The sequence below is a fragment of the Caretta caretta genome, chromosome 18, assembly GCF_965140235.1.
Source record: "Caretta caretta isolate rCarCar2 chromosome 18, rCarCar1.hap1, whole genome shotgun sequence".
Lineage (NCBI taxonomy): Eukaryota > Metazoa > Chordata > Testudines > Cheloniidae > Caretta > Caretta caretta.
In genome coordinates this window covers 6,983,964-6,999,710 of record NC_134223.1, presented here as the reverse complement: position 1 = coordinate 6,999,710, position 15,747 = coordinate 6,983,964, and the positions used below count along the sequence as shown (strand labels likewise).

Sequence of the window (15,747 nt, the reverse complement as noted above, 5' to 3'; positions counted from 1 at the left end):
GGCGGTAATGGTGGTAGGAGATTGCTCAGTGATTAGGGCACTCACCTAGGACGTGGGAGACCCACATTCCAAATCCCTGCTCTGGAACAAGCCTGCAATGAACTTTTTCAATTCAAGGAAAACTCTGAAACATTTCAGATGCCGTTCGACTTAAACCATTTTTTTTTTCAGAACTGCCAATGCACCAAAAATCAGTTATTTGCCCAGCTCTGCATCAGAGTCTAAGAGACTTAGGCACTTTAAAAATGATCCCCTAAGTGACTTGCCCATGATTACACAGGAAGTCTGTGGCAGAGAAAGGAATTGAACCTGGGACCACAAAAAGCTTGCTGAATATTTCACATATCGTAGAATTGGAAGGGACCTCGAGAAGTCATCTAGTCCAGTCCCCTGCACTCCTGGCAGGACTAAGTATTATCTAGACCATCCCTGACTGGTGTTTGTCTGACCTGCTCTTAAAAATCTCCAATGATGGAGATTCCACAACTTCCCTAGACAATTTATTCCAGTGCTTCACCACTCTGGCAGGAAGTTTTTCCTAATGTCCAACCTAAACCGCCCTCACTGCAATTTAAGCCCGTTGCTTCTTGTCCTGTCCTCAGAGGTTAACGAGAACAATTTTTCTCCCTCCTCCTTGTAACAACCTTCTAGATACTTGAAAACTGTTATCATGTCCCCTCTCAGTTTTCTTTTCTCCAGAGTAAACAAACCCAGTTTTTTCCATCTTCCCTCTTAGGTCATGTTTTCTAGACCTTTAATCATTTTTGTTGCTCTTCTCTGGACTTTCTCCAATTTGGTCCACATCTTTTCCTGAAATGTGGCACCCAGAACTGGACACAATATTCCAGTTGAGGCCTAATCAGTGCGGAGTAGAGTGGAGGAATTACTTCTCGTGTCTTGCTTGCAACACTCCCGCTAATACATCCCAGAATGATGTTTGCTTTTTTTTGCAACCTTGTTAAACTGTTGACTTATATTTAGCTTGTGACCCACTATGACCCCCAGATCCCTTTCCGCAGTACTCCTTCCTACACAGTCCTTTCCCATTTTGTATGTATGCAACTGATTGTTCCTTCCTAAGTGGAGTGCTTTGCATTTGTCCTTATTGAATTTCATCCTATTTACTTCAGACCATTTCTCCAGTTTGTCCAGATCATTTTGAATTTTAATTCTATCCTCCAAAGCACTTGCAACCCCTCCCAGCCTGCTATCATCTGCAAACTTTGTAAGTGTACTCTCTATGCCATTATCTAAATCATTGATAAAAAATATTGAACAGAACCAGACCCAGAACTGATCCCTGCGGGACCCCACTTGTTATGCCCTTCCAGTATGACTGTGAACCACTGATAACTACTCTCTGGGAATGATTTTCCAACCAGTTATGCACCCACTTTGTAGTAGCTCCATCTAGGTTGTATTTCTCTAGTTTGTTTATGGGAAGGTTACGCCAGACAGTATCAAAAGCTTTACTAAAGTCAAGATATACCACATCTACTGCTTCCCCCATCCACAAGGCTTATTACCCTGTCAAAGAAAGCTATTAGGTTGGGTGTGACACTATTTGTTTTTGACAAATCCATGCTGACTATTATTTATCAACTTATTATCTTCTAGGTGTTTGCAAAATGATTGCTTAATTATTTGCTCCATTATCTTTCCAGGTACTGTAATTAAGCTGACTGGTCTGTAATTCCCTGGGTTGTCCTTATAGTGCCATCTATAAAAAAGAGAATATTTGCCCTTTCCCAGTCCTCTGGAGTCTCTCCTGTCTTCCATGACTTTTCAGAGATAATCACTAATGGCTCAGATATCTCCTCAGTCAGTTTCTTGAGTATTCTAGGATGTATTTCATCAGGCCCTGGTGACTTGAAGACATGCCATAAAGCAGAGCACTTCTGGTTGACCGGAGACAATCCAGTCCATGCATTCAATTCAATCATTCAGACGCATGTTTTCAACCCCCTTCCTAACCAGTGACAGCAGAATGGCCCCTTGGAGCCATCAGGAGCAGAGGACACTGGTCACAATTGGGAGCCCTAGCTTGTCATTCAGCATCCACCTTTCCTGTTAACTCCCATGAGTCACGGTCTCTGTGGTTAGGGTGAGGATCCTTCCTGTGGCAGCCATGCAAACCTCTTCAAGAGAAAACATAGAATAGAATAGGAGTACTTGTGGCACTGTAGAGACTAACCAATTTATTTGAGCATAAACTTTCGTGAGCTACAGCTCACTTCATCGGATGCATACTGTGGAAAGTGTAGATGATCTTTTTATATACACACAAAGCATGAAAAAATACCTCCTCCCACTCTGCTGCTGGTAATAGCTTATTTAAAGTGATCACTCTCCTTACAATGTGTATGATAATCAAGTTGGGCCATTTCCAGCACAAATCCAGGTTTTCTCACCGCCCCCCCCACCCCCCCACACAAACCCACTCTCCTGCTGGTAATAGCTTATTTAAAGTGACCACTCTCTTTTACTCTCTTATTCTTTTACGTAGAGACTGTCCAGTTTGACCAATGTACATGGCAGAGGGGCATTGCTGGCACATGATGGCATATATCACATTGGTGGATGTGCAGGTGAACGAGCCTCTGATAGTGTGGCTGATGTGATTAGGCCCTGTCATGGTGTCCCCTGAATAGATATGTGGGCACAGTTGGCAACAGGCTTTGTTGCAAGGATAAGTTCCTGGGTTAGTGGTTCTGTTGTGTGGTATGTGGTTGCTGGTGAGTATTTGCTTCAGGTTGGGGGGCTGTCTGTAGGCAAGGACTGGCCTGTCTCCCAAGATCTGTGAGAGTGATGGGTCATCCTTTAGGATAGGTTGTAGATCCTTAATAATGCGTTGGAGGGGTTTTAGTTGGGGGCTGAAGGTGACGGCTAGTGGCGTTCTGTTATTTTCTTTGTTAGGCCTGTCCTGTAGTAGGTGACTTCTGGGATTTGTGCTGGAAATGGCCCAACTTGATTATCATACACATTGTAAGGAGAGTGATCACTTTAGATAAGCTATTACCAGCAGGAGTGTGGGGTGGGAGGAGGTATTTTTTCATGCTTTGTGTGTATATAAAAAGATCTTCTACACTTTCCACATAGGCATCCGATGAAGTGAGCTGTAGCTCACGAAAGCTTATGCTCAAATAAATTGGTTAGTCTCTAAGGTGCCACAAGTACTCCTTTTCTTTTTGCGAATACAGACTAACACGGCCGTTACTCTGAAACCTATCATTATAGAATAGAATAGAATAGAATATCAGGGTTGGAAGGGACCTCAGGAGATCATCTAGTCCAACCCCCTGCTCAAAACAGGACCAATCCCCAGTTTTTGCCCCAGATCCCTAAATGGCCCCCTCAAGGATTGAACTCACAAACCTGGGTTTAGCAGGCCAATGCTCAAACCACTGAGCTACCCCTCCCCCCTTTAGTCATTAGTCCAGATCATTTTGAATTAGTCACACCTGGCCAGAAGCAGACCCAGGAAACAAGCTGTTGCCAAACAGGTGGAGTTAAGATTTCCTGCTAATCAATAAAGCAGAAAGAACAAGTTTATCCCAGCCGTCCTTCATGGATGGAGGAACCTGCCTGCTTGCTGGCAGGCTCTGACTTGTGCTGCCTTTTGGCAGTGCAGGGTCAGGAAGGAGACAGGCATTCCAAAGGCAGTTCTCCCAGCACGTCCTCCTCACCTCAGCAGAAAGTGCCCCAGTCATTGGTGACCCTCTGCATGAGGTGACAATGGCCAGTAGCCCTACCTGGTTCCCAACAAACAAGGGATTAAACCCAGCTCAGCTTTCCCCTTATCTGGCGCAGAGCTGGGGGGATGCCTTGGGAAGGTCCGAATCCGTTCCCAAAGCTCATAGCCCTGAGCCGAGTCCCAACCTGAGAGGCTGTTTCCTTCACCTTTTATTATTTATGACTTGGGTTACCATAGCCCTGAGGAGCCCCAGTCACGAACCGGGACCCAGTCGTACCTGGCACTGGATAAATCCAGAACAAAAAGATGGTCTCTGCCCCCAGGGGCTTACAAACCAGCAGACGGATACAAACAGACGGGGGAGTACAAGGAAACGCTGAGACAGCACTGGTCAGCATGTTGGCAGTGGTCCCCGCACAGCAGTGGCCTAACCATTGTCCAGTTTTTTGTGGGCATCGCAGCAAAGGAGAGTTTGGAGGAGGGACTGCCTCCTTGTTATAAGGATTATCACTTGAGGAAAAGCCTGGCTGAACACAGCTACTTCATCGTGCCAATTCATGCTGCTCAATTAGGGATGGGGTGGAATCTCCATCCTTAGAGGTTTTTAAGACCCGGCTTGTCAAAGCCCTGGCTGGGATGATTTAGTTGGGGATTGGTCCTGCTTTGAGCAGGGGGTTGGACTAGATGACCTCCTGAGGTCCCTTCCAACTCTGGTATCCTATGATTAGCGAGGATGGTTGGTTCCGTGGTTGAGAACTCATGACAAACTCATGTCAGTCCACTGTTTTTCCAGCTGACACAGAGGGAACAGCCAAGTGTTAGTCACCAAGCACCGAACAAACAAGAGATCACATCACAAAAATCTGTGACCAGTATGTTGCTGCCTATGTAGATAAGGATTAGCAAAGCTTTCCCCACCGTGCAGCCCCAGCCCCAGAGACTGGGGTATTAACTGTTACGAAGACTCACAATAGGCGGGGCACAAAGATGATTAAAGACAGGAGAGCCAAGATGTGAGGTGGGTCTGTCAGGGATGTAGTCAAGTCTGGCAGGCAAGGAATGCAGCTACCACCCTTAGCCTCTACCTGTGGGTATTTTCCAGGAAGTTCCTTGTTCTTGTTTGGGACATGCTGCATCTAGCAAAGGCGCCATAGTGCAGTGTTGCCAACCCCAAGTGCTTAAAAACTAATGAGTTAGCCCCCAAAACTCATAAAAATCATGAAAGAGAAAAAATACACTGGGGATTCTTAATCTTTGATATCTGGTTTCTGAGCCATTTTCATGTCAGCATTTTCTGAACGAACCGTTTTGCCATTTTGCTTTGAAATAAACCAGGTTCTTTTGAATGGTTTTGCAATTCATTTTGTTTTTAAAGAAGCCAGGTCCTTTTGAATTGACATTTTCTAATTGAGGTGTCACTTCAAAACCAGCATTTCAAAATGTTTCCTTCTACCCAAACAAAGTATTTTTTCAGTTGTTTTGTTTCAGCAAGAAAAACAAACCAAGAAAAGAGTTCTGTTTCAGTTTGAAACTCCAACAGCTTGCATCTGGGATTTTTCAGTTGGGTCACTGAACAGAAAAAAACAATGATTCACTCAGCTCTAATTGAGGGCATTCCACATCACCTGGTGCTTGATTTCTTCAGTTTGGCAATCCTGCCACTTGCCAGTCACACCCAGAACTGCCCCCCGTTTCCCCTTCCTGCAGGCCTGGTGGTGGCTGGTCCACCAAGCTACCGGATGCAGTTACAGAACAGTGAAGCTTCTCTCCCTTCCTCTGATTCCAAGGACAGCCTGAGCTCTAAATTTATGGTGTGCATCAGTGACACTCCAAGCCATTCTCTGAGCCAACTATAAAACTATTAGCCCATCTACTTCCCTGCTGTACAACCGTGAGATAGCACAGGGAAAAGGAAACACAAGAGCAACTCAAACACTTTGAGAAGGAGTACTGGTGGCACCTTAGAGACTAACACTTTGCCCTCTCTTCCCCTAACACAGGCAGGGCTCCCCTTCTGCATTTAAGTCCAAATAGCTGCCTGAAGGGAATTCGCATCTGCAGCATGTAACATAAAGAGCTTTGAGGAAGCCATGAGCCTGAGCAACTGGACAGCCTGTGGAGGAGATGTATTTATTTAGATGGACTATATGGGCCAAAGGCGTTAACATCATCCAGTCACTGTCCAACATTAAGCAGCATTAAACAAGGTTCGGAGTTTAGTGCACAGAGACCTCGGTCTGCTTAGTACCACGGCAAACACACTATTAGAATCACAGTAGTAGAATATCCCAGTTGGAAGGGACCTCAAGAGGTCATCTAGTCCAACCCCCTGCTCAAAGCAGGACCGATCCCTAATTTTTGTCCCCGCAATGGCCCCCTCAAGGATTGAACTCACAACTCTGGGTTTAGCAGGCCAATGCTCAAACCACTGAGCTACCCCTCCCCCCAAAATCTAATCTAATCTAATCTATGATTAGAAATCCTTTCAACCCTTTATTAAAGATATAGGAAAAGGACAGTTAAAGCATCTGAAATGTACTGTATTAAATAAAACCTTTCTTTTTAACAACATCCCTTGTTCCCTTTCCTTGAGCTGGAGGGAGTTTTTAGAAGAAAAACCCTTTGTTAGACAGTCTCTCAGCTAATATCAGAAACGCTAATCGCTGGCCTTTGGGGCAAAAGAGAAGTTAGCTGAGATGGGCTGGAAGCGCTGCTGTTGTTAAAGTTTGATCCTGTTTCATCCCAGGTGGTGTTTGGAATTCAGCTGGAGCTGGCGGAGGCAGCCATGTCATCTGGGTCCCTCTCTCTGGTCCAGTCCAGTCAGGACATCTCTCAGGATCAGGATGACAAAGGTCCCAGGAGATGGTGGGGGAGGCAGGCATGATGGTGAAGCTTGCTCCACTAGCCAATTTCTCTCCCAATGTCTCTTTTCTGAAAGTCCCACAGAGGGAGTGGTGGGCGGAGTGGCCCATCCCCTCATTATCTGGTCCACCATTTAGGCCTCGTTTCCAACACACCACATTTGGTTCACTGATTTTTGGTTTCACACTTTTCTTGTTTACCAGACACGATCCTAACACAGTCCTAAAGTTGTAGCAATCGGCCTTTTTGTTTGGACCAATCCAGTCTGTCTCCCTTTCCCCATCCCCATCTGTTGTAGGAAGTGATTGTGACATCTTATGACCTTACACTGACTTTTGACAGTTGAGCTCACTTTGAGGGTAAATTGATAGGCCCTGTGACCACAACAGAACCAGGGGGCTGCTGCTGCCAGAAGAGGGATGGAAACAGAGGGGCCAAGTAGCTCTAGGAAGAGCAGATTGAAAGTTGTTCATATGGAGGGTTGGGGGGAGAATGCAGGAAGCAGACTGCACTCCCAGCAGGGTCTTTCACAGAGTGTATGCTGCAGTCTCAGTGAAGAGGAGCCATTAAGGCAGGCTTGGAGGAGACAGGAAATCAAGTGAGTGCCTGATTTTACAGAGTCTCGTTGGGATTTAAAAGTTAGTTTATGTTTCAGGCCCCAGGACTGAGATATAGAAGATCCGGCTTCCATTTCTGGCTCTGTCACCGACCCCATGTGTGGCCTTAGGCAAGTCATGTATTTCTCACTGTGTGTCACTTTCCCCAGCTGTAAAGGCAGGGGAGCATAATCCTTTGACTATTGAGACTGTAAACAATTTGGGGCAGGATTATGGTGACCGTATGTCCCGTTTTGGCCAGGACAGTCCCTTCTTTAAGCCTTGTCTGGACTTTTTTGACAATAGTGGGCATTTGTCCCATTTGCTCTTGCCGACATGATCAGTTGGGCAGAGAGAATGTGTGAGGAGAAAGCCCGGGGAGGAGTAGGCCCTGGGACTGTATCCTGAGTAGGGAAGTCTGGCAAGAGGCCAGGAGAGACGAAGCAGCTGCTAGGCGTGAAACAGGCTCCAGCAATAAGCCCTGATAAAAGGGCAGGATCTAGGCCTCCAGGGAGGGCCAGGGAGGTGCTCAGTGAAGGAAGGCATGAAAGGCCAAGCCCGAGGAGGGTGGCAGTGGGTTCAAGATTATGCTTTAATTTGGGGTCGTGAGAGCCAGGTGAGCCCACAGAGGTTGTGGGGAGAAGACCTGAGAGAGGCTGAGTAGGAAGAAGCCCAAGGAAGTAGCAGCAACATGTAGGACTGAGCAGACCTGGGCAACTGGTTATAAGATCCCCAAGCTGGAACCTGGTGTAGTGTGAGGGCCTGCATTTCCCTACCAGCCACTGAGATGGTGACACAGGCTGAACAAGGGGACAAAGGATGACTGGAACCCCTGAGCATAGGGCACACAAGGACCACAATAACAACAGTGAAGTTCTGTAGGTGGGACTTTGTTACTCCAGAAGGAGTGGACGAAACTATGACATGACTGGAGGGCCCAATCGTGGGAAGAGGCAGAGGACCAGAGAGGCCGTCAGCAGGGGGCACAGGATGGGGAAAAAGACACTATGCCATGCTTGGCCCCATAGAGGCCCTGTCGTGGTGAATGCATTCCCTTCAGAGGGGCCCCAGTCTCAACTGGGCCCGCTAGGGGCTACTGTAATATACATGATGGCGATGATGAAGGTCGGGGACTGGATTGTGGTCCAACAAGATTGGCTGCAGGATGAGAATGGGGAAGGAAAGCAGGAGTGGATTGGTTCCCAGAGCAGATGCATCTCAGGCCGCAATGGGGTGAACTTCCCGTATGCTGCCCTGCCAACATGCATCAGCACTGTCCTGGGGAGACCCTTCCTAAGGACAAGAGAAGACTGAGTTCAGTGACCATAGGCCATTCAGTCCCTGGCCCTTCCACTGAGAAAACGAACATGGGTGCCAGTGTTGACAGACACCTGTCTCCTATGAACTGTGCTCAATTCAAATAGGCTACCAAACAGCCATCAGATGTGTAATGATCCCCCCACCCAAAAGGGTGTCTGTGGAGACTGAACCCCACTTCTTTAGCTCCAAGACACTGGTCTCTGCCATGTGACCTAAAGGAGTACTTCCACTATGTGGTAGCAGTAGAAGGCTTTTATCTCTATGAATCAGGCACTGGAGGAAGACAACACACTTAGCCAGCATGTTACCCATACTAACAACTTCTAATCTTCTTTGACTGGATTTGAAACAGTGACTGTCAAGCTGTCTGGAGTGGCTCCAGACAGCATGAGTGCCAACTCAGGGCAGACTGTTAAGCAGGGCACACAGCACAAATTGGGTATGAGTTCTATACTTAGATTTCACAAATCCAGTGTGAACTTCTCAGTACTCACAGACTGTCTCCTTGGGTACTCCTATCTATCTTGCCACCCAGATAAACCTACCTTTGTGATATGTGATCCCTTACACCAAAAATCACAACAATATTCAGGTTACTCCCAGTCCCAAAGGACTGATCATTTACTTCAGGTCAATTGCACCTTAGATCCTACTCCAAAGACAACACTTGTAGCCAATCCTATAATAAACTATGTGAAGATCGATTAACTAAGAAAAAGAAATGAGTTCTTTAACCTTGTAAATACGATAAACGTACACATACCAATGAGTTCCAGTCTTCGGGTTCAAAAGGGGATAGAAGCTGCTGTAAGTCTTATGTCCAAGCTCTATAAGTCCTCTAAGGCTAACCCAGGCCAAGTACTGGGGATCCCTTGCTTATGCTTAGAAATCCTTGCCCCTCAAAGTCCAAGCACCATAAAGACCCAGTTTCTTCCTGCCAGGGATTTTTATCCCCTTCCCCCAGAGTTAAAGCTGATGGGACAATTACTTATGCACTTTCATGGGTGTGGAGCAAGCAATTCACAAAGTCTTTTGTCCTCTGATGTCTCACAATGGTTCGTGTGGTGTCGATGGGCCTTCTTTCACTGGGCAGGAGATAATGCCTCCTGGGGCAAACTGGTATTTCACACTTGGTAATGCTCCTCTCCTGACTGGGGAGGTTTCCAGTTTCAGAGCAAGCACTTAACTATTACCTTATAACTAAGGCTACGTTTTAGTCACAGGTATTTTTAGTAAAAGTCACGGACAGGTCACGGGCAATAAACAAAAATTCACGGCCCGTGACCTGTCTGTGATTTTTACTAAAAATACTAGTGAATAAAACTTGGGGGAGGGTGGCCCGGCTGCTTGGGGGGGCAGAGGATGCGGGGGGTGGCCTGCGGCCCCAGCCCCCCGCTGGTGCTCGTTCAAGCTGATGGGACAATTACTCATGCACTTTCATGGGTGTGGCGCAAGCTGGCCCGGGACCCCCGCTGATGCTGGGGGGGCATGGTTGGCAGAGCCAGCAGTCTCCCTAGCTGGTTCCATGCCTCCCCCGCCCCCAGCAGCAGCAGAGTTTGGATGTGGGAGGAAGTCGGGGGTTGTGGCATGGGACGGGGTGAGGGGGGCTCCCTGGAAGCGGTGACATCCCCCTTGCTCAACTGCTAGGCAAAGAGGTGGCCAGGCAGCTCTGCGCACTGCCTGTGTGTGCAACCACCGCCCCCGCAGCTCCCATTGGCTGCGGTTCCCAGCCAATGGGAGATGCGAAGCCAGCGCTGTGGGCGGAGGCAGTGCGCAGAGCTGCCTGGCCACGCCTCCGCCTAGCAGCTGAGCGAGGAGGATGTTGTCACTTTCAGGGAGCCCCCCGGGTAAGCACAGGCCAGAGCCCGCCTCACCCCGACCGGTGCTCCAACCCCCTGCCCCCTCCCACAGCCAAACACTGCTGCTGGGGGGACGCGGTGGGCCGAGACTGCCCCAGCAGCTGCCGGTATGCCTGGCGCAGGGGCTGCCTGAGCTGCCCCTGAGCCAAGAGCACCAGCCGCTGCAGAAGTCATGGCAAGTCCCGGAGTCCGTGACCTCTGGGACAAACTCGCAGCCTTACTTAAGCATGGGATACAGCTGTTGTAAGTGAGATTCATGCAGGCAGCAACTTACAAGCACTTCATAAAGTCTAAACACGTTTATCATTCTAATACCTAGAATAACAACACTAAGACAGGTGAGCCACACTGGTTACCAGCGATGCATTTGTCAGCGTTCAGGTAAGGCCTAAGGGCCTTGACCTGAGTTGGCACCTGGTCTGCCAGCATCACAGTGACCAAGAAAGTATCCCATCCCTGGAGCCACCCAGCAGCAAAGAGCTGGCCTTGGAGCTCTGCATGAGGCTGGGGAGCTGGCTAGACGCTCTGTGTGCCTGCAAGTGGCAGCAAGAAGTTGCATCAGAGAGACACTCCATTATTTAACTTCTGGCTTTCTGCCAGGCAACCGATGTTGAATAATAGCTGTCAGAGGCTTTTTGTTCATCTCTGGCTGAGGTCTGGGATGCCTCAGGTCACCTGCTCCCTGATAACGAACAGTCACACCTGGAGATAAGTGTGATACAACATAGATCTTTCCTGCTTCCCCCGGGAGAGAAACTCAACTGCAGACGGGCCTTGCCCCGGGAAGCCTGGAGTTCAGCAGCAGTTGCAACATGCAACTACAAAGGTTCAGACTTCTCGGGAAGAAGAGGGAGGGACATTGCAGGATAACAGATAAAGACAGGTGGGTGTCTATAGGGAGGCGAACCTGGAGCTCTGCACTCTGATCTCACCCCACCTTCAAGTCCAATGTATTCTTTGCAACTTTACCTGATTTCCTACAGCCCTGGGTATCGAACCAGGGATAATTCCCCCTGCCTTCCCAACCCCAGGGGCTACCATAATACAAATAATAAAAGATGGCACTGCTGGAGATGCTGCGGATTCATTTATTAAGTATCTGTATTACAGTAGCATGCAGAGGCCCCCATCTGGGATCGGTGCCCCACTGTGCTAGGGGCTGTACATACGCATAAGAAGAGACAGCCCCTCCCCTAAAGATCTTACACATACAATCTCAGGTGATGGCAAAGAGTTCCCTGGACGAAGCAGCCCTATGTACTCTACCAGCAGGAGGGACTCAAGAGTTCCCATTCTAATGCCTGACTTTGCCACTAGCCTGCTCCACTCTCTGAGCAAGTCACTTAACCATTCTGCCTCTGAACTTTCTCCTCGTCCCTTAGTGCCAGTAAATGAACTCCGTGAATTTCCTCACTCCAGACAAAATAGGGTGCTGGAGTGAGGAAGCCACATTATATCCCAGAGAGCGGGTGCAAAATTTCCCCTCCCTCGATCTCAGCCTCCACGCCACTGGTATGAGAAGCCAAGCACTCCCAGCGGAGAGCTGGGCATCACAAAGAATCTCGGAGTTCTGCAGCCAAGCCGTTCATCCCTAACAATAATGTATGCGCAAACAGTACATGTGCGGAGCATACCAAACAGAGCCTCAGCTGGGATAGATCCGCACAGCTCTACTGATTTCAGGGGCGCCGAGCCACTTTGCACCAGTGAGGATCTGGCCCCTGACTTTAGACAGACATGCATCTGGAGCCCAGTAGAAAATGCCACTTCCCTTAGCTGTTTAGTCATTCCCAGTCTGATATGTGGCTGCTGGCACCCAGGGTATAATTTTCAACATATTTCTAGCTGAGTTCATTCCAAGTTACTTTTACCAGCGCTGCACCCCTTGCCTTCCCCAACCCAGGGAACAGTATCCATTTAAAGCTGACACCAGTAAAGAGCCAAATGATCAGAGAACCGCCAGCAATTAAAGCTCGCATTTCTTACCCCTGTATGTCAATGGAGATTTCTGTGCCCAGCACATAGACCATGCTAGTATGCTGCTGCAAGGATAGCCGTATGGTTCTTTGCTGGGACATGTTTGTACCCTTCTCTCAGCTGCAGTCTTTCTTGTGCTGCTCTGTTTACAGCAGATGAGCCAGCAAGATCAGATTAAAAGGCATGGGCCAAGTGTCCCACCCCTCCTCTCTCTCTCCGGTAGGCTGTGATTAGCTGGAGATAGATGTAATCCCACCTCCAGGATCTCTGCTTGGTGATTGGAGGGACAGGTTGTGAAGCAAGCAGAACTCTGCTTGCTGTGATCAGCCGTTTAGAGGTCAGCAGCATCAGCAGGGGGTGAAAGAATGGGAGGAAAGAGAGACAGGTTAACTTGGGGAAACACCAGTTGTTATCTAAGGTACTGCCAATTTCCAGGGCTGGGAGTAGATCAGCATCCTCTCTGGTGCCTGCCTGTCCATGTACTGTAGGGTTCTTTTACATACCTGCACACCAAGGAAACAGAAACTGCGGATGTAAGAAGAGCCAGCATCTTAAAATATTTAGCATGTTCCTGGAACAAACTTGGTCACTCACTGCAATGGAGCTCATTCGGGGGGCGTCTGTATATGTTTGCACATGTCTATAATTTTGCCTATAAAACTGTAACAACAATAACTCTCAGCAGTCATGTAGTGCTTTACATCTTCTACTAAGCCCCAACACTCCTGGGAGGTAATTGAGGCAGTCCTGTTCTCCCTATTTTACAGATGGAGAAACTGAGGCACAGAGAGGATTAGGCCTACATTTTCACTAATTTTGGGTGCCCCGTCTGAGCCACTTCATTTCAAGAGTTCATGGGCCCATGCTCAATGTGTGTGTGTGTGTGTGTGTGTGCAACAATTATGTCTTACCTATGGTGCACTGGTGTTTTGGGGAGCAAAGCATGGGACTGAATTTGTACCGAACTAAAAGCAAGCCTCAGATTCCGACTTCTTTGGTTTATACTTTTATTGTTGGGAAATGACCTTGTGCAACCTAATAGCCAATGACCTATTGCCTCACAATGGGGGTTGATCCCTGGCAAAATAACCCCAGCAGCAATTAATTATGGTTAGCTCACGTGCTGGACTTAATGATGCTTTCAAGTTGAAAGCAGTAACATCATGAGCGTTTAGCACACTGCCCAGAACAGAAGAGCCTGGCATGGAATTCTACAGCGACTGCATTTGGGATGCAGAGGCCTGAATGTGGGCTGGGGGGAGCGTAGGTATTTAGGATAAAGTTTTCAAAGGCACCAAAGTGTTTTAGGCTCCTAAGTGCCCAAGACAATTTTGAAAATAGGGCCTAAGTCTCCTTGTAGGTTGATGGGACTTGGACTAGTGCCTAAATATCTCTGAGGATCTGGGCCCACGTGCGTAAGTTACTTTTGAAAATAGGACTTCAGTGCTTTGAAATGTGCCTATAGTGAGATCTCAGACTCAGCTCTGGTCCACCACGCTCAAGCTCAGCCAGTTTGTCAAGAGTCCTTCAGTCTTGGCTCAATTAGCTAAGCCCTCCTCACACTGCAACAAGGACCAGCGACATGGAATTGTGCCATGGGCAGTGGGTATCGCAGGCCAGGGGAAGCTGAGTCTCACCAAACAGCCAGGCATGGCCCTGCCCATGCTCCGCCCCGAGGACCCCTATTGCTTCTCGCTCTTCCCCCACAGCCCCAGCCCAGGCTGCTCCTCTTCCCCAAAGGGGGCTAGGGCTGGGGGTGGGTCTATGGCGGGCCAGCCTGCGGCCCGGGTCCTAGGGCAGCTAGGGCCGGTGCTGGGGCCACCTGGTGCTGGGGCCACCCACCCAGGGCTGGGAGTGCTGAGGCATCCCAGCAGGTGCTCCAGGGCTGGGGGCTCTGCGGCTGTGGTGCCCAGCACTCCAGGGGTGGGGGCATTGCTAATCTAAAGCAACTCCACTGGATAGCTAAAGTGGAAAGACTACTTAGGGTGTCACGCCCGAAAGAGCGTCCTGGAAATGGTAGGCATTTTTTCACTGGAAAACTGATGCCAAAATTCCAGGGGTTCTGAAAGGACCTGCACAAATTGTACTGAACGACATCTTCCTTGTGAGGATTGCATCCAGGACAGTTAAAGCAGCAGCATCTCGTTCTCCTGGGGAAACGGCCTGAAAGCAATTGACTTGTACAACGGTCAGGGTTGCAATTCCGCCCCCTGCATGATGTTGCTAAGGGCGGACCAGTCTCTGTCGGGGAGCAAGAGTTCTGTCTTCTGAGGCTGCCTGGGAATGGAGATGATTTAATAAAGGCAGAGTAATGGCTTGAAGCACACGGTGCATCCAGTGATTTAGGGCCCGTTCAGTGAGAGGGAGGCTGTAACACCCTGCAGGAGCTTGCTGTTAAATGAGTGTTGTCCCCAGCAGCCGGTCCTGGGAGGTCTCATTTTCAATTCCTCCCTTGAGCACCCGTCTGAACCGGAGTGCAGCTCTCCTGCAGAGAGACGTGTGTCACGCTGGCTAGGCACGTAGCAGCAACCTAGAGGATAACTGACCCAGAGAGTCCCAGTGTCAGAGGGCCCAGCACCCCATAACTCTCATCAGGCCTGGCCCACTCGTTGCCCAACTCGCTGTTGTCATCATCTGAATCGAAAAGGTATCGTATGATGTGTCGAAGGCCGACTGGTAACGCGCTGGCCATTCATACTATTGTGTGATGTGCGTCTGAGCGGCGCATAACGAATTAGAGAGAGGGGCCGGCGATCCCTTCCTCAGATGTGGTTGGCAGACAGGGCTTAAGCCCAAGGAATGTGGTTTCACAGGTTCTGTGTCTCCAATGTAAACTAAGCCAGGGGGAACCTGAGACAATGCAAAGCACATTTGCATGCAAGGTAAAGAAAGCCGTCAGGTGAGCAAGTTGGGGGGAAATGACCATGGAGCACCCGCAACGAGGGATGGAGGTGGCACCCCCCCAGGAACAACTGGGGTTTGTGTTGGAGGAAAACTAGCAACTGTCCAATGTTCCCTCTAATTTTTCCATCCATGTGCGGAATGAGTTTTGTTATTTGCACCAAGATGGAGGTGATGTGTGGTGGGGGTGGGGCTGAGGGGTTCGGAGTGTGGGAGGGGGCTCAGGGCTGGGGCAGAGGGTTGAGGTGCAGGGGGTGAGGGCTCTGGCTGGGGGTTCAGGCTCTGGGGTGGGGCCAGGCATGAGGGGTTCAGGGTGCGGGAGGGGGCTCAGGCTGGGGCAGAGGGATTGGGTGTGTTGGGGGGGGGTGAGGCCTCTGGCTGGGGGTGCGGGCTCTGAGGTGGACCCAGGGATGAGGGGTATGGGGTGCAGGCTACCCCGGGGCTACAGCGGAGAGAGAGGACTCCCCCCAGCTCTCTCTCCTCACAGCAGCACCTGGGCTGGGGGAGAGCGTCTCTCCCCGCCACGGCTTCTCCGGGG

The 15,747-nt window shown here is 49.3% G+C and overlaps 1 protein-coding gene across 1 annotated transcript in view; it reads right to left on the bottom strand.

The window, feature by feature from the left end:
* LOC125624402 (protein-arginine deiminase type-3-like) overlaps positions 1-12,521 on the bottom strand; it is a 42,855-nt gene extending 30,334 nt beyond the window's left edge. Inside the window, exon 1 of the mRNA XM_048825064.2 lies at positions 12,318-12,521. Coding sequence (XP_048681021.1) covers positions 12,318-12,409 — 92 coding nt within the window. The 5' untranslated portion in view covers positions 12,410-12,521. The remainder of the gene's footprint in view (positions 1-12,317) is intronic.
* Positions 12,522-15,747: the final 3,226 nt, after the last annotated feature.